This window comes from Homalodisca vitripennis, chromosome X (assembly GCF_021130785.1).
Source record: "Homalodisca vitripennis isolate AUS2020 chromosome X, UT_GWSS_2.1, whole genome shotgun sequence".
Lineage (NCBI taxonomy): Eukaryota > Metazoa > Arthropoda > Insecta > Hemiptera > Cicadellidae > Homalodisca > Homalodisca vitripennis.
In genome coordinates this window covers 124978855-124995721 of record NC_060215.1, presented here as the reverse complement: position 1 = coordinate 124995721, position 16867 = coordinate 124978855, and the positions used below count along the sequence as shown (strand labels likewise).

General features: G+C 35.4%; 2 protein-coding genes across 3 annotated transcripts in view; one reads left to right on the top strand and one right to left on the bottom strand.

The window, feature by feature from the left end:
* Positions 1–16069, top strand: part of LOC124369851 (piwi-like protein Ago3) — a 58853-nt gene extending 42784 nt beyond the window's left edge. For both annotated transcript variants that reach the window (XM_046827982.1, XM_046827981.1), the window contains 2 exons: positions 6064–6309; positions 15257–16069. In XM_046827982.1, the coding sequence (XP_046683938.1) occupies positions 6064–6309; positions 15257–15343 (333 nt within the window). In that variant the 3' untranslated portion in view covers positions 15344–16069. The remainder of the gene's footprint in view (positions 1–6063; positions 6310–15256) is intronic.
* Positions 8947–11955, bottom strand: LOC124369853. The gene is made up of 2 exons (XM_046827983.1): positions 11358–11955; positions 8947–10899 (listed from the first exon to the last, which is right to left on the bottom strand). The coding sequence occupies exon 2, from the start codon at positions 10850–10852 to the stop codon at positions 9005–9007; it is 1848 nt and encodes a 615-aa protein (XP_046683939.1). The 5' UTR covers positions 10853–10899; positions 11358–11955; the 3' UTR covers positions 8947–9004.
* Positions 16070–16867: the final 798 nt, after the last annotated feature.

Here is a 16867-nt window from a genome sequence, read left to right as displayed (position 1 = left end):
CATTACTCTAGATCCAGAAGTCAAGTGTGTGACAGCGTCAAATTCAGGTGCTGTACACTGCTGTGAGAGGAAGGTACACTTAAACTAAACTTAACGTTCACATTAAATAACTCCACCATAGCTACATTATGTGTAGGAAACTTGGTTGCTCCACTGTGCTCAGAGATTGTGTCTAAAACATTTGCACAAAACATTGCACCTAATGAGACAATGAGAATAATTCTTTATCTAGATTACACTATATTTCGTAGTCTAGGTATCTCTGATGTCAAAAGATGTAAAGGTTCATTTGAGCTTCATCATTTGCAGACTTTTTATCTCATCAGGTAAACATGATTCCAGATTCGTCAAGTCTGTGACGGCATCAGATTTCGGGAAGGTTAACTGGAGCTAAACTCAACATTCACACATGTAATGTCGAGATTCGACATTACGGTGGTGGTCGGATCATAGCCTAGAGGTAACCGGGCTGGTAAATTAAACACATGTTTGAAAGTTAACGCACTGGCCGAACCGACCGCATCTTTTCATGGTCTGGGGAGGACTGGGGCAATACAAAGGTAGCAGGGGCTGAGGCGTGGGATTGGACACGAGCATCAGGTGAGGTGGTATGATGCCAGCCGACCAACCAGAGCCATTTATTAGAATCAGCTCACCCTCTACGTCATACAACTTGCCAAACATATTGCCACACGTGAAACAACATAGAACTAAATTATTGTACTGACATACAGGGTACCAACTGTCTTGTTACACCACATAATATTATTTATTTAATTAATATACTATAACTCTTCCCCCCTAAAAGTTGAAAGATAATACAACATGAATACAAGTAATAAAAGAAATATGATAAGTCATGAAACAATTTACACACAAGTAGAAATGAATACGGATAATGAAATCAAGTACATAACGTAATAATAGCACACCTAATAAAATATCAAAACATGGATAATTATTGTATCCTCAATAAACCCCATTTCAATCAATTAACCAAGATAAGAATACATAGAAATCAGAATAGATATACACTCACATAATATCATAAAAATCATTTTTGAATAATTATAAGTTTAGTTTGCTTACTGGTTTTCTCTGCCTAGCCGGATAGCGGCGTATGACAGGTGTGGTTTGTTGTGACCGATCAGCTGGTAGTACCTCAGCTGGAGACAAGGTCAGGCGGTGCGGGGGTGACAAGGTCACACTCCGACTCGATGGAGGGGTGCCAGATATTTCGGAACTACTACCTGGTCTGGGCGAAAATAACGCAGGGGGTGACATAGACTGTCGACTACCAGCTTCAAGATGATTCTTACTAGTCACTGTACTTGGCAAATATATATCTCTAGGATTTAATTCATTGTCATTTAAATCTAACTGTGTCTGCATTCCTAGCAATTGATTGATATGACGTTTCCAGATAATACCATTATCTAGTATGACTAAATAAGATACAGGACTTAGTTTTTTATGAATTCTACCTTCCGTCCATTTACCCTTACTTCTAAAATCTCTGATTAGTACTGGCTGTCCTACCAATAATTCACGCGTTTTGCTTCCACCAAAATTTACAATTTGTTTTTCTTGGTTACGGTGTACAATTTCAAGTAAATTAGGTTTGATTAAATCTAGTCTTGTTCGTAAATTACGATTAAACATAAGTTTTGCTGGTGACTCATTGGTTGTACTATGTACACAATTTCTGTAAGCTAGTAAAAATTTACATAAAGCTAATTCAGAATTGTCGTTGCTAAGTAAAGCACATTTCAATCTTTTCTTTACTGTCTTAACTGAATTTTCCGCTTGACCATTACTGGCTGGGTGGTAAGGTGGTGTGAAAGTATGCCGAATTCCATTTGACTTCAGAAATTGGCTAAATTCAAATGAAATGAAAGGTGGGCCATTATCTGATACAATATGTTGAGGTAAACCGTACCTCGCAAACATAGGTCTCAACTTGTTTATTGTTTGTTTAGCGGAAGTAGAAGTGACTTCCTCGACTTCGAGCCATTTACTGTGTGCATCAATTATTACTAAATATAATTTAGAATTGAATGGACCAAGAAAATCCAAATGGATCCGTTGCCATGGATGTTCGGGATACTCCCACACATGCAATACACTTTTTGATGGATTTTGCCTTTCACTTTGACATGGTTTACAACTGCTTGCTAGACACTCAATATCCTTATCTATTCCTGGCCAATACATATAACCACGAGCTATGGACTTCATCTTTACAATACCAAGATGACCTGTGTGCAATTCATTCAACATTTGTTTTCTTAACACTTTCGGTACTATAACTCTATGACCATACATCAATTTTTCTTGTTCTATAGTTAACTCATTTTGTCTTTGCGCATAAGCACTAAGTTCACTAATTACCTTCTCTGGCCAACCATGACAAACATAATTTAAAACCTTACTTAATTCAGGATCTAAACGGGTTTCTCGCTTAACATCTTTAAAGTTAAGGGGTATTTCACTTTCCTCAATATATTGTAAATAAGTACCTATGTACCTTACTTGATCTGATTCCTCTAGGTTTTGTCTTAAGTCATTTACATTTAAAGGTAACCTTGACAAACCGTCCGCATGTCCGTTAGCCTTGGAACGGATGTATTCAATATCAAAGTCATAAGCAGATAAAAACAAGGCATAGCGTTGTAGCCTACTAGCTGCATACGCTGGTAATCCTTTCTTGGGACCAAACACTGATATCAAAGGCTTATGATCTGTGACGAGAGTAAACCTTCTGCAAAACAAGTATTGGTTGAACTTCTTAATTCCAAACACTATTGCGAGTGCTTCCTTATCAATGACAGAATACTTGAGCTCTGCTGAGTTTAACGACTTTGATGCAAAACAAATAGGTTTTTCACTGTTATCACTTTGGATTTGAGTTAGGACACAGCCCAACCCATATGAACTACTGTCTGTGTACAACTTTAAAGGTAAATCAGGATTGTAATGAGCTAATATAGGAGCTGAAATTAATTTTTGCTTAATTACATCAAAAGATTTTTTACAGGCTGCGTTCCATGCAAAGGGTGTGTCTTTCCTTAGTAACTGATACATTGGAGTTGCCAGGGTTGCCAGGTTAGGCACAAACTTGGAGTAATAGCTAACTAATCCTAAAAATCCCTTGAGCTGAGTGACATTAGTAGGCACAGATGCCTTTGAGACTGCTTCAACTTTAGCTGGAGAGGTGCTAAGACCTTCCTTGCTCAACACATGACCCAGATATTCAATGGATGGACAAAAAAATTGACATTTATCTTTGCTCACTGTCAAACCATTTTCACTTAACCTTTGACAAACAGCTCTTAACCTGGCTAAGTGTTCAGCTTGATTTTTACCAGTTATCAGAATGTCATCCAAAAAACATGATATTCCTTCAATACCTGCCAATAGCTGTTCCATGATACGTTGAAAAATACCAGGTGCAGAAGATATTCCGTACGGAATACGATTGTAAACAAACAAACCTCGGTGTGTACTGATGGTACATAACCTCTTAGAACTGTCATCCAGTCTGACTTGTTGATAAGCATTAGATTAATCTAATTTAGAAAAGGTTACTCCTTTCTGTAAAGAGGTGAACAACTCTTCTATTCTAGGTACTGGATATCTGTCTATTTCCAAGTATTGGTTAAGAGATACCTTAAAATCACCACATATGCGTAACTGTCCATTTTTCTTTAAGATAGGGACAATAGGTGTACCCCATTCACTACTGTCTACAGGTGTCAAAATTTCATTCTCAACTAGCCTATCTAGTTCCTTGTCCACTTTACATTTTAGTGAAAACGGCATTGGTCTTGGTTTAAAATACTTTGGTTTTACCTCTGGTTTAAGATTAAGCTTAACTGGGTCTCCTGTATAACAACCTAAGCTTTCAGTAAACACATTTGGAAATTCTTGGTATAAACTCATGACAATATCATTGTCGGAACTGGGCCTATCGATAGGTGGTTTGTTTACATGTACATTGTTTTCCTTATACTGTCCCACTAGACTGTTTACATTAAGAGGTATGGTTACTGATACTTGTAAATCCCTGATCCAATCTCTCCCCATAAGCGGGTTTGCACCTTTTGCAATTACATAGAGTTCTAGAGCTTTATTAACATTGTTGTACTCAACATTTACTAATAACTTACCCAAGGGTTGAATTTGCTCACTCGTGTAGGAACTTAAAATTAGACTGGTACTCTTTAGGGGAATGTGATTAAGATTAGCCTTATAAAAATTCTCAGAGACAACACTGACACAAGCTCCGCTATCAACCTCGAAAACTATTAACCTATGTTCCAATTTGAGGTTAACCTTGATCGGATCAACTCTCACATGATTTAATCTTCCTAGGCTTACAAACTCGTTAGGCCTATCTTGTATCGAAAACAAGTTACTTAAATCATAAACTTCATCATTTACATTAGGCCTACATTGTGCATAGTTTACATTTGCAGTAATTTGACTAGGGTTAGGTGTACTTTCTGATACATAATGTTGCTTATATTGAAAATTCTGCTTTTTGCCTTTTCCTTTGTGCTGGGGAAACTTCTTATTACTATTAAAATTTGAAGTGGTTGATTTACCTGAATTTAGGCCTAATTTTGATTTACACACTTTCTCCAGATTACCCATCTTACTACAAAAATTACATTTGTAATTTCTATACCTGCACACATTTGTGACGTGGCCACCTTTGCCACAACACCAACACATTTTATCACTTGACACATTCTCCTCCCTCCTAGGCTGGAAACATTTCCTCTGATGTTGATGTTGATGTGGAGATGGTCTGAACTGCTGCATCTTCATCCCTGCCGCCATGTTGCTGGTATAAGCCATGGACGTCGTCTGCCGCTCCGCCGCCTCCAGGGACAGGGCCAGCTGCATCGCTTTGTCGAAGGTCAAGTCTACTTCTCCAATCAGGCGTTTCTTGATAGTATCACTCCGCAGACCGCTTACCAGGCGATCTCGCAAATAGTCCGGCAACTTGTCTTGAAATTCACAGTATGTTGATAGTTTTTTTAGTTGCACAACGTATTCACCAACTGTTTCATGTTCATGTTGGTTGCGTAAACTAAATTTGTACCGTTCTGCAATGAACGACGGTTTAGGACTGACATGATCTTGTAGAATTTGCACAATGTCCTTGAATGTCTTAGAACTAGGCTTGTTCGGCGTACACAAATCCTTTAACAAATTATACGTTTTAACACCTATGACTGTTAACAAAGTACTCACTTTCTTTTCAGCTTTAATGTCATTGCAATCTATGAAAAGTTCGAACCTTTCGACATAAGATTCCTCCGCACTGTCATAGGGTCCCAACGAGCCTATTATTCCGGTCGCCATGTTGAACTCAGGATTTTCGTTAAATAAACTGTCTATGAAAAGAGGCGCGATTTCACTAACACAATCCGACATTAATGTTTGCACTGAAATTGATGCGAATCAATTTTTGTGTGTACCTTCCTACACCGCACTTGTGTACCTTACTACACTGAAGCGTCCGTGCACCTGTCTACACCGACATCTTTGCACTCCCGAATGATCAATGTCTTCTTGATGCGCGTTTCTTTAAACTGCCTTGTCGCCAGTTTGTAATGTCGAGATTCGACATTATGGTAGTGGTCGGATCATAGCCTAGAGGTAACCGGGCTGGTAAATTAAACACATGTTTGAAAGTTAACGCACTGGCCGAACCGACCGCATCTTTTCATGGTCTGGGGAGGACTGGGGCAATACAAAGGTAGCAGGGGCTGAGGCGTGGGATTGGACACGAGCATCAGGTGAGGTGGTATGATGCCAGCCGACCAACCAGAGCCATTTATTAGAATCAGCTCACCCTCTACGTCATACAACTTGCCAAACATATTGCCACACGTGAAACAACATAAAACTAAATTATTGTACTGACATACAGGGTACCAACTGTCTTGTTACACCACATAATATTATTTATTTAATTAATATACTATAACACAAAAAGTCTATTTAATTTCTGCTTGTGATTTACTAATGAATAACTGCAATTTTCTTCAGAAAAACGGAGACTTTGAGAATCCACTACCAGGGTTGATTGTAGACCACACCATCACTCGGAGATACTTGTTTGACTTCTTCCTAGTGTCTCAGATGGTGAGACAAGGAACTGTGACCCCCACCCACTACGTAGTACTCCACAACACTACCACAATGGATCCTGACAAGATCCAGAGACTGACGTACAAGATGTGCCATCTCTACTACAATTGGTCAGGAACTATTCGAGTTCCTGCTCCTTGTCAGGTATCTCCATTAAAAATTATTCTTATGATCATCTGAATCTCTGTAGTGATTTTTTTTTGATAGATACAAACAATCATCATAGTTATTATGGTGACATGAGTAAACAAAGAAACAAGATATTTAATTGAGCATTTTGGTTAGTGTTTTCCATTTGTGTAGTTGGTTTGTATTTACATAAAATATATGAGATTGTTTTGTTGTTTCAATCCTATAATTTGTTGTGAAAGTGTTATCTCCAGACAGTGAAGTTTACTGTTGTATGGGCAATGATTCTTTGTTGTCTGATAGTAGTAATATTCATAATTTCAAATAATGTAGATTTATTTTTTTGAGACCTCTCACTTGTGATATTGGTTTTGCTCAGTTATAAGTGGTGCCAAATTCCAAGGTAATCAAGATGATATCCTGGTCAACTCTTTACTTAAATTTAATATATTTTTTATATGGTTGATAAACGATTATATTTTTTATATATAATTGAATATATAATTAAGAATGTTGGTAGTCCAAACCCTTTTCCAGTCAAATTTTGTGATGCGCTTCTGATACTACTAGCCTGCATCTCACAGGAGAACACTAACTCAGAATTTGTTCAAACATAACTTGTACATATTATTATATATTTTTGGAAAGCTGGTTAAATCCTTTTTAACGCTTTAATTCTTAGAAACACACACTTTATTTCACTATCATGCGATTTACTATAAATATAATGCTAAATATATTTTATGAATATTATAGTAAAATTATAGAAACAGTCTATATAATACACAGTGATGTAACTAATATCTTAAAATTAAAATGAATCACAAAATGTTTTGCTAAGCGCTATGTTTTAAAATCCAAATTTAGCTGACACTAAACAACCATTGATACTTTCAGTTGAAGTTGAACGTATATGTTTTAATTTCACTCCAGATTGCGCCAGTGACGAATGAAAAACATCTAGTGCATTGTAAATACTATTTAAACACTAATATAAAATCAACTGATTGAACAAAGCTGTGAATGTTTTCACACAAGGTACTCCAAATTGATAAGCTTAACATTGTAATATGACAGTTTAACAACAAGGAAAACAGAGAAATAAACAGATAACGCGCCTCAACAATCTATTCTTTCCCAGACTACAGTCTGAAAACAGCAAGACTTCTATAATGGGATTATTTGGAATTTTATGAACTTAACAAGGATTTCCCCTTAGATAGGAAGTAGGTAGGATTTCTCCAAGGCCGTAATAGGTTTCTCATTCCTACGTATCCCTTATGTATATTTTCTTCTTCGGGACAACAAGGCAAACTCAACTATGGCACTGGAAATATTTTAAACCAAAAGTAGAGTACTAGGCTTAGTAGTAGACACTTTTTGAATGAAGTAGTTTCCTAGAGCTACATATTCATGTAGTTTTTTGATCGGGCAATAAGAGAAACTATATCTTTTAATTGAAGTAGGCTTCTCAGTTCTACATATGTACTCGTATATACCTTTTTGTCAGGAAAACAAGGGAAACTCTACTATGGTACTGGAAATATCTCAGATCAGAATTATATGACAAGAGCTAGAAGTAAACGCTTTTTGACTGAAGTAGGTTTCCAAGACCTAAGTATTTGGAATTTCTTGAGTGTGGCGATGAAAACATAATTATAATTAATTCAAACCAGAAATGCCCCTACTTGTGCAAAACATGATACAAACTCTGCAAAGTCATGTTAAACTCTGATACTCTTGACCACGGGACTTCAAACTTTGTTACTGAAGGTCCACATTGTAAATGTTTTGAGGAAAGGCGGGCCAGCAATATTTTAGGGAAGAAAGTCTAGCCCCTTCCCTATACACCCACAAAGTTTTTTCTAATTTTTTTGTCTGCTGACACTTGGAGATAGATCCAAAAAGAGAAAATATAGCTTGAGCATGGTTTTTAATGTTTTTAAAGTCTTTTTTTGGGAGAGAATTATAGAATGTAAGTATGTTACCTTCTTTGTGGGATTCCTGGAAATCGGCCTTGAGTGAGTCATTGGTTGTTAGCTCTTTGACTTCAAGTTGCATTTTTGCAGGCACTTTGTCAATGTCATACTTAAAAGGGTTTTGATACATTTAAATGTCTTCTACTGCACTGTCAAAGTTTTCGAAGCGGGTTTAAAACTCTTGTTGTAGCTTAGACATAATTCCCAAAACGTAATTCTTCGGAAAGGTAGCAGTGCTTAAGTCCACTCAAGTTCTGACAAGATTCAAAGTGGTCGAGGTTCATACCTCTTAATGTTTCTCGAAAAGTTAAGTTTTTTCTAAAAGCTTTGACATGCCAGTATACCTGTAAGTCTCAAATTGAAGAGTTTTCACCTTGCAGTTTCAAGTACAGAAAGTTAATATGAAGGGGTCAGAAGCCAAGGGGTACAAGTGACTCTTTTTGAGTTTTGAGAAAACAAGGTTTAAAGTTTAAGTTATATAATCAAATCCAGGTACAAATATGTTCAGTAAATTTAGCACATTATTTTTTACTGGTATTTCAAAATGCTAAAAAACCTATTTTTATATTGGTTTGAATTTTCCTCTTTATGATATGGGCTACTATCTGATAAGAGGTGCCACTTGTATCCCTTGGCTTCCAAGTGGAGTTAGGAAAAAATTAAGAACACAGGCTTTTATGTCAATTGAAAACCACATTTTATTACAAAGAGTAAGCTCCTATCTTAAATATTTAGTCAGAATCACTGTCAAAAAAGTTTTCCAATTCAATGTTGTCTTCTTCATGATGAGGGTGTTCCTCACAAGGTTGATCTTCTCTTGATTGGCCCTGTCTTGTTAAAGTATTCCCTTGGTAGTCTAGAGATCTGTAAAATTTGTGGTGAACCGGAGGTACAAATTGCAGCAGATCAAGAAGATCCTTGTACTTAGATGCCTTTATTTTCTTTTTGTTTGTTTTTGGAGGCAAAGGTGGCAGTTGGGTCGGAATCCTTCCTGGGTTCTTAGCGATCATGCTATATTCTGAAAACGGTAAGTCTTTATTGAAAGTAGTTTTGTAGAACAAAGTCCAAGGATGATTTTTTCTAAATTGTAACCACTGCATCTTACTGATACCCTTCACAGATTTAACATAGAACTTGTGAATGGCTTCCAGGGAAACAAAATCTTCATCTGACATCTTTTTTACCATGAACTTTTTACTTGCTCCGGCAATAATCTCCATCCAATCGTCAGGAACATAAACGCCCCTCTTCGTGTTCCTCTTTATATTTTCAATCTTCCCAAAGTCCCTGTCACAGTGGTTGTAAGAATGCCCAGTAAGCAGAAACTTCAAATCAATGGTCTCAATGTTAGTTGTATTAACAACGTGAAGCCAGAACTTTACTGTGATGTGACTCTTGTTCTGGCCCCCACAATTGTCGCTAAAAGCTGTCAAGTGGGTTACAGTTGGAGGAAATGATTTTATATACTGCAACAAACAAGAGACAATTTCTTCGCACCCTCTAGAAGCTTGTGCTTCATGCCACATGAACATGAACGCATTACCTGTACAGATATCATGGACGTTGAAATTATAGGTCCAAAGTTGACGAGAGTAGTAAATTCTAGTACAAGTTAGTATTGGGGTTGGCAACATTTTTTGGAGGTCAAAACATATCGCAACATGGGTTGGGTCATCTTTTACCTCCTTTTTCACATGTTCCATTTCAGTTTTAGCACTCTCAGCTTGACGGAGGTGAAATTCTTTAGCTGTAGTAGCAGCTACCTTTGCTTCTTTATCTCCATGTTCGATGGTGTTTTGCAACTTATCACACGTATTGCAAGTGTCTGTGTGTGGTCGATGGAAAGTAAGGTTGAAACAAGTGTTGAAAATGTGTCTGTAATAAGATACAGTAGTAGGTTCTACGCCCCGATCTTCACAGAAAAGCTTGTAACATTCATACATCTTTTTTATGTTAAGGTTACTGTCAAGATATTTCCTGTTCGGATTTTGATGTCGAGAATAGTGACTGGAGTATCTTGGAAACATTGCAATATGCTCCTTGACCAAGTCAGTTTTTTCCTGCACAATTTTGTTGGTAGGAACTTTACGCCCTCTTTTGTCTCGAGGTGGAATACCTGTTTTAGATATGTGTTTCTTAGAAGCAACATTAGTAATTCGCTTGTTGGACAAATCAAGAGTCTTTAAAAAGAACTCTTTACAAACTCTGACATTTCCTAGATTATATTGACAAGAAAAGGATTTCCCACGCACTGCACCATCTTTCTTTTTATTAGGCGCCCCTATATTAACAGCCGAGTTCAAATAAGAAGATTGTAGTTCCCAGCTTCCCAAAGACCAATAACTGTTAAAAAATTCTTGTCTCTTTTCCTCATCAATTTTTTCATTACATTTGTAACGACATTGATGGTTGTACGGCTTAAGCTCCTTTCTTTGGTGTACTTTACCTTTGCGGTCAGTGTATTCGTGCCCCGAATTGCGAAGTATAGAAGATTTTTTCCTTTTCCATGACTCAATTCGTCGAGTCCTTTTTCTTCCAGGGTGCTTGGTGCGCTTAGGAGGGGGTTCTTCTTCGTCCATCTGCTGTTCTTCTCCCTCTGTTCTCTGGACCTGTTCTGTGACTCCACCTAAAAATAAAAAAAAAAGTATAGCAGACACCGAGGTAGTAGGAGAATCAGTAGGAGGCGTATCGTATGTCTGTCATTTGTCTGTCTTGCAGTGTCTTAGCGACTCGAAATACACCTGTGGAAACTGTGTTTATTTTGAACAGCTTGTTCTAAACTGCTGTAATAGGTCTATTGGAAATTCTTTAAAATATTGTAATGTAGTATCCAACACTAGAAAAGGTTAATTGAGGCTCTCTAGATGATTGTATAGGCTTAACATGACATTTTTGTAGGGGGGACGTTATGCCTATAGATATGGGACTAAATGTTCATGGCCACTATCCTTAAGGGGGATATTCAGCCCTTATTGTATGGTAACAAGATTATAACCTTGTAATTCAACCCTCAACCTTCATCCCATATGCCTCAAAATACCTATTATTTCCAAAGGAAAGATAAAATTAAGGATCTAGGCTCACCTTCATCGGAACTATCGCCTGAGTCCTCGTTGATCGGATTGAAGTCAGGATCGTTATCACTGTCATCTGGAAATAAAACTATGTATGTAGTAAATATTAAATCACTGTTTTAAAACAAAAACATTACACTTAAACACTGACTCTTTAATAATGAAACATAACCTAAAAACTGCAATGGAAAGTTTCATATTTTAAAGGAATTGTAGAGGCAAATTATTACATTAACAATAATCACATATTTTGGAAACTATCAAGAATCAATTGAACTTATACACTTACCTCCAAAAATACTTGGAATACTGTCTTCGGACATTCTCTGCGGTTACACTGAATGAACAATACAGTAAACAAAACACATTCCTGAACAAAATGTCTGTACCTGTTAGAGGCCAAGGGATACAAGTGCTTGTACCCCTTGGCCTCTAACTAAAACAGCTGATGCTGAAAGTAGTTTTTCATTTTGCCGCTAGATCTCAGCATTTAACAGAGTTTTACTTATACCTGTTGGCCACAAACATTTTTAATACACTCAGGATATGGCTTCTGCAGTTAACTCAGAAAAAACCATAAAGTCACTTGTACCCCTTGGCTTCTGACCCCTTCATATGTGCCTTGAGGCCAACAAGAAAAGCCAATTTCCATACAAACACACTGTTAGAAAGTTCAGGTACAGGACAATGCTGTTTAGTCATAAAAATATCAGTCATTTCACAAAGTTTGAAAAACCGCTGAAATACTTTGCCTCTACTCAACCAGCGAACTTGTCATTGGTGAGGAACATCTGAGTATGCACTATCAATTTGAGTAAGAACATTTTTGAACTCGTAGTGTTTGAGAGAACAACTTGGTCTAATAAAGTTAACTGCTTTTACAGTACATTCATTAGTTCAGTTACATCTAAGTGTTTACAACACAATGCTTGTTGATGGATAATGCAGTGATAAATGACGAGTTGAACACTGCCAGTTGTTTTAACAGAATTGTAAATGTTTCCAACTACTCCAGTTTTTGTACCAGACATATTTTTCCCACCATCAGTGGTAACACCTCTCATGCGTTGAAGTCGAGCCCAAGATTGGAAATGGTTTCACTTATTTTTGCAAAGATTTTTTCTCTGGTCACAATACTCTCCATAGAGTGAACGTCAGCCAAGTCTTCTGTAATTTTAAAATCACTGTTCGCACCACGAACAAATAAAAAAAACCTGTGCTGAGTCAGTGACATCAGTTGATTCAAGAACAATTGAGAACCTTTCAAAGTTCTTGCATGTGTCTTTCAGCTGATCATCAATGTTATTTCCAAGATCTTTCATACAGCACGCTACTGTGTTCACCGACAAACTAATAGCATTGAACAGTGAACATTTATCAGAGCAGATTTCTTCTACAAGATGCAATCTTTCACCAATTGGTCATTTATAAAAGGTTTACCAGCTTTAGCCAGAATATGTTTGACTTTGAAACTGGCTTTTACAGCAGCCTTGTTTTGTATAGATTGCTTGGTAAGAATATGTCTGATTTGGAAGTGAATTTTTCAAAGAGGAATTTGTCCTCTCGCAATTTGCCTGTTAAATTGGAATACTAGCTTTTGTGTTTTGTTTAATAATTTCTATGGACATTAAATTCTTTAAGAACAGCGACAGTTTCATTGCAAATAAGACAACGCTAGTCATGAGTCCACTGTTTATTAAAACTGGCGCTAAAATTCAACTTTCCTTTCTTTACAAGAAGCCATTGTCATGAGCAATAAAACAGGAATATAAAAGAAACCGTCCACAATCACTATGCACTTCGCGAAACATCAACTTACAGGTACACTCTCACTAGTTGTGATTGTAACTAACGCTGGAAAGCGACTGACAAGATTGATGCAATGAGGTTATTTGATTCTGCCTCAGGTACATTCGGGGTAGAGTACAACAGCACCCAGCTTTCTGCTCTTATACGTACAGTCCATGCTAACCACTTAGTATCTATTGCTCAATGGTTGATTGCTACTTGTATATATCTAGTTTTACGATTATTGAGAAAAGAGGGGCAAGTGAAAGATGAGTACTGGTATGAATGAGAATGAGTTAATGGTAAAAATACTTAAAAATAAATATAATATCAATATTTATAAATAGTTTTTCAGTATGCTAGCTTTCTGCGGGCCGGAAAAAATCTGTTCGCGGGCTGGGTGTTGCCCACAGGTCGTAAGTTGGAGACTCCTGCTCTTGGCCATGAGCACTAAAATAATATATACCTATTTATAATATGTATGGTGTATGCCTACTTACATTTGATAATTGTCATAGCATTTCATCATATTACATCAGGTGCTTTTCCTAAGTAGTAATAAGGACTTGGATTTTGAAAATGCGTGCAAATCTGCGTGTACCAGCTAGTAATTACAATAAATACCGTGACAGCACAAGATAGAAAGATTAGTGGAACAAAAGGAATGCATTTCTTGTTCTTGGAGTAAGATGCAAAAGATTTTATATTTTTCAACTCAGCAGTACTAAATAGAGAAACTTAGAGAAATCAAAGAAAACGTTCCTATCAATAGATGATATAATAATACATTTTAAAACCAAATTGCTAATTGGCAGCTCAGAGGATACACAATTTTTACAGGTATTTTGTGGTGGTGAAACAGTAGCATCAGACATATTGAGGCACAATGGTCACTAGGCTGGAAAAGGGTTAATTTAAGTGAAAGTAAATTTTTACTATCTTGGCCAACCTAAAAGCAAGTTTGACCAACTAGTAGCCCTGAATAAATTATAGTAGTAAGTAAAATTATAATTAGAGTAAGGGATTAACAAGTGAGAGATCGCTCAAAGGCAATTTTCCTACACTTACATTTTTATTATTTGGGATTTCTTTGAATTAGAAATCTTCTTGAAAAAACCTGATAAGTTTGAAAAGTTTGAATAACTCTCTCACAGTATATAGAAATGTAAATAATGTAACTGGTAAACTCTGTCCATAACAAATACGTATACCATGAGTACTGTACAATTCGACATAAAATGTACACTTTGCGGGCCATTGCAAGTTAGCAAGTCATTGCATGTACTATTTTAAGAATATAAATAAAATATTTATTAAATATAAAACATGTCTACTAAAATAACAACATGCGAAATGGAACTAGAATTTTATGATAGTGATTATACTTACAAATAAAAATTTTGGTCTCAGGAAATATCACTGAACTAAGAGCATTTGATAAAAAAAAATTAACTATCTTAAAAACAAAGTGAACAAAAAACAAACAAGGTCTTTTATTTAGAATTATACAAGAAAAGGTGACGAGATCCCAAGTTGTTAATAATTTTAATCACAAGAATATTATCAAATTCCAAACTGTGTGGCAAACTGGTGTGGGTGCGATCTCTCATATTTTAATAAACAAAGATTAATAATCAGAGTAACTACTACAAAAAGGGAAATAGCCAGAATCAGGAATAATATGAGAAGCCATGTATTACAGACCAAAAACAAGTCTTGCAAGGAATAATTATATTTTGGCATACAAAAATATTTTGATATATTTATTGTGAGTTTCATAATGAATAATAGTGAAAAGTAGTGATGATTTGACAAAAATTATGTAAGATACTGAGTTTATACTATACTTCTGTTTTTGAAATAGCTTTCAAAAAAGTCCCATTTTTATATCATTCACCTTTCACAGATGAATAAACTATTGAATGAAACAGGAGAGTAGAGTATTATGAGCGTAAGATATCATTGCTGTGTATTTGTTCTGACTTCTTCCATTCTTTTCCTATGCATGTTTCATTTATATTATTCTGTATTGAAATATGTTGTTTGACTTATTTAGTTTACAAAAGTATTTATTAAACACATTACGGAATTGGCAATGACAAGCTTTGTCTCTTGTTTCAGTATGCGCATAAGCTGGCTCATCTGGTGGGCTCCAGCATTCACAAGGATCCAGCGCAAATTCTTTGTGATAGTCTCTTCTTCTTGTAAAATGCTACAGCATTTTTCCTTACCAATAGTGCCTTACTCTGTAAAACAAAACATTTTAATTATAAGTCAACTTATGCTTATGTAAAGTTATGTGTATAGCCTATATCGAATTTTTGAACATAGGCCTTGTTTGACCTAGTTTCTGATAGATTCATCCATTCCTATTAAGACAATCTTTTTTATTTTTGTGGTTAAACTAGGTTTTGTTATATAGCCTAATGCATATTTTAAATGAATGATATTTTGTATATATCATACATTTCTTTTGTTTTAATTTTAATAAAATAAGACATTACCAGTGTTCTCTTTAATACCATTAGTTGAAATGGTAGCATACCAACATTTCCAACTTTGTTTTGTAATTGTAACATTAATTTGTTTTGTGTACATTTTCCATGATTTTCTTATGTCATCATTTTACTTATAGTATTTTCAAAATGTACTTTTGACTCATGTGTTAAAACACTTGTGTTCACTATTATAGACATACATTCATGATTAAAGAACCATATTTAGTATTCATCGTGCTATTCCTAAGTCTGTATGTTTTATCATCACCTATGGTTTAATTTTCATGTTGCTTTTAAGATATGGTTACAATATATTGTTTCTGTTGTGGAATTAATGTGTTGTTACGACTTTTTTTAAAGGTTATTATTTCGAGAGAAATATTGGGTAAAAAGTAAGAAATATGTAAAAATAAATATGTTTGTAAATGTAAATGAATATTATGTTTGATTCACTATTAATTACAACATTATTTAAGATGTTTGACATAATTTTTTATAAGCTAACTTATTTTTACTTGACTCTAGCGATCTGTCATAGAAAAGAAATGACCAGCTTCCTTTATGTAGAAAGAAATTTCATTCAGATTTAATAATGCAAGCTGAAGGATATCTTTTTTGTAATTACTAAAGTAAGTTAATTAAAAGTTTCTCCAGTAGGTAGCTTACACTCTTGAATTTAAATCTCATTCAGCCATAATCGAAAAAGTAAATGAATCCCTGCCAGTTTTTTTACCATTATGACAAATACTGAACTTTATAAAAAGAAATATGCACTATTATGTTCATCAATGTCACTTGTATTTCATTTCTGAGCTCAGTAGCCAGGTCTGTTTTTACAATATGATATAGCTCGCAAATGGTTCTTCAAACTTTTCCAAATCCATCTTTGTGCAATGAAACACTTTTACAAATGAATTACTTGGCAAACTCTGTGCCTTTATCAAATTGAACATCTTCTTGATATAAAAAAATAACAAATATATTTTAGTTCAACTTTTTATTTAGATTGCTTTATCTTGAGAAACACCACGTACAAATAGGAAGAACATCTTCCTCTAATGAAGTAAAATTATATTTTCGTAAAATAATCAAAACCAAGAACAAAATCTCATTTTTTCCAAAAAACAAAACCATTGGCTTTTAAGCTTTGTTTATATTTAATATGTGTATATAACAAAAAAATTCTGTTAACATTTGAGCGCAATGGAAAGAGCCATTTTTTATCTTGAAAAGA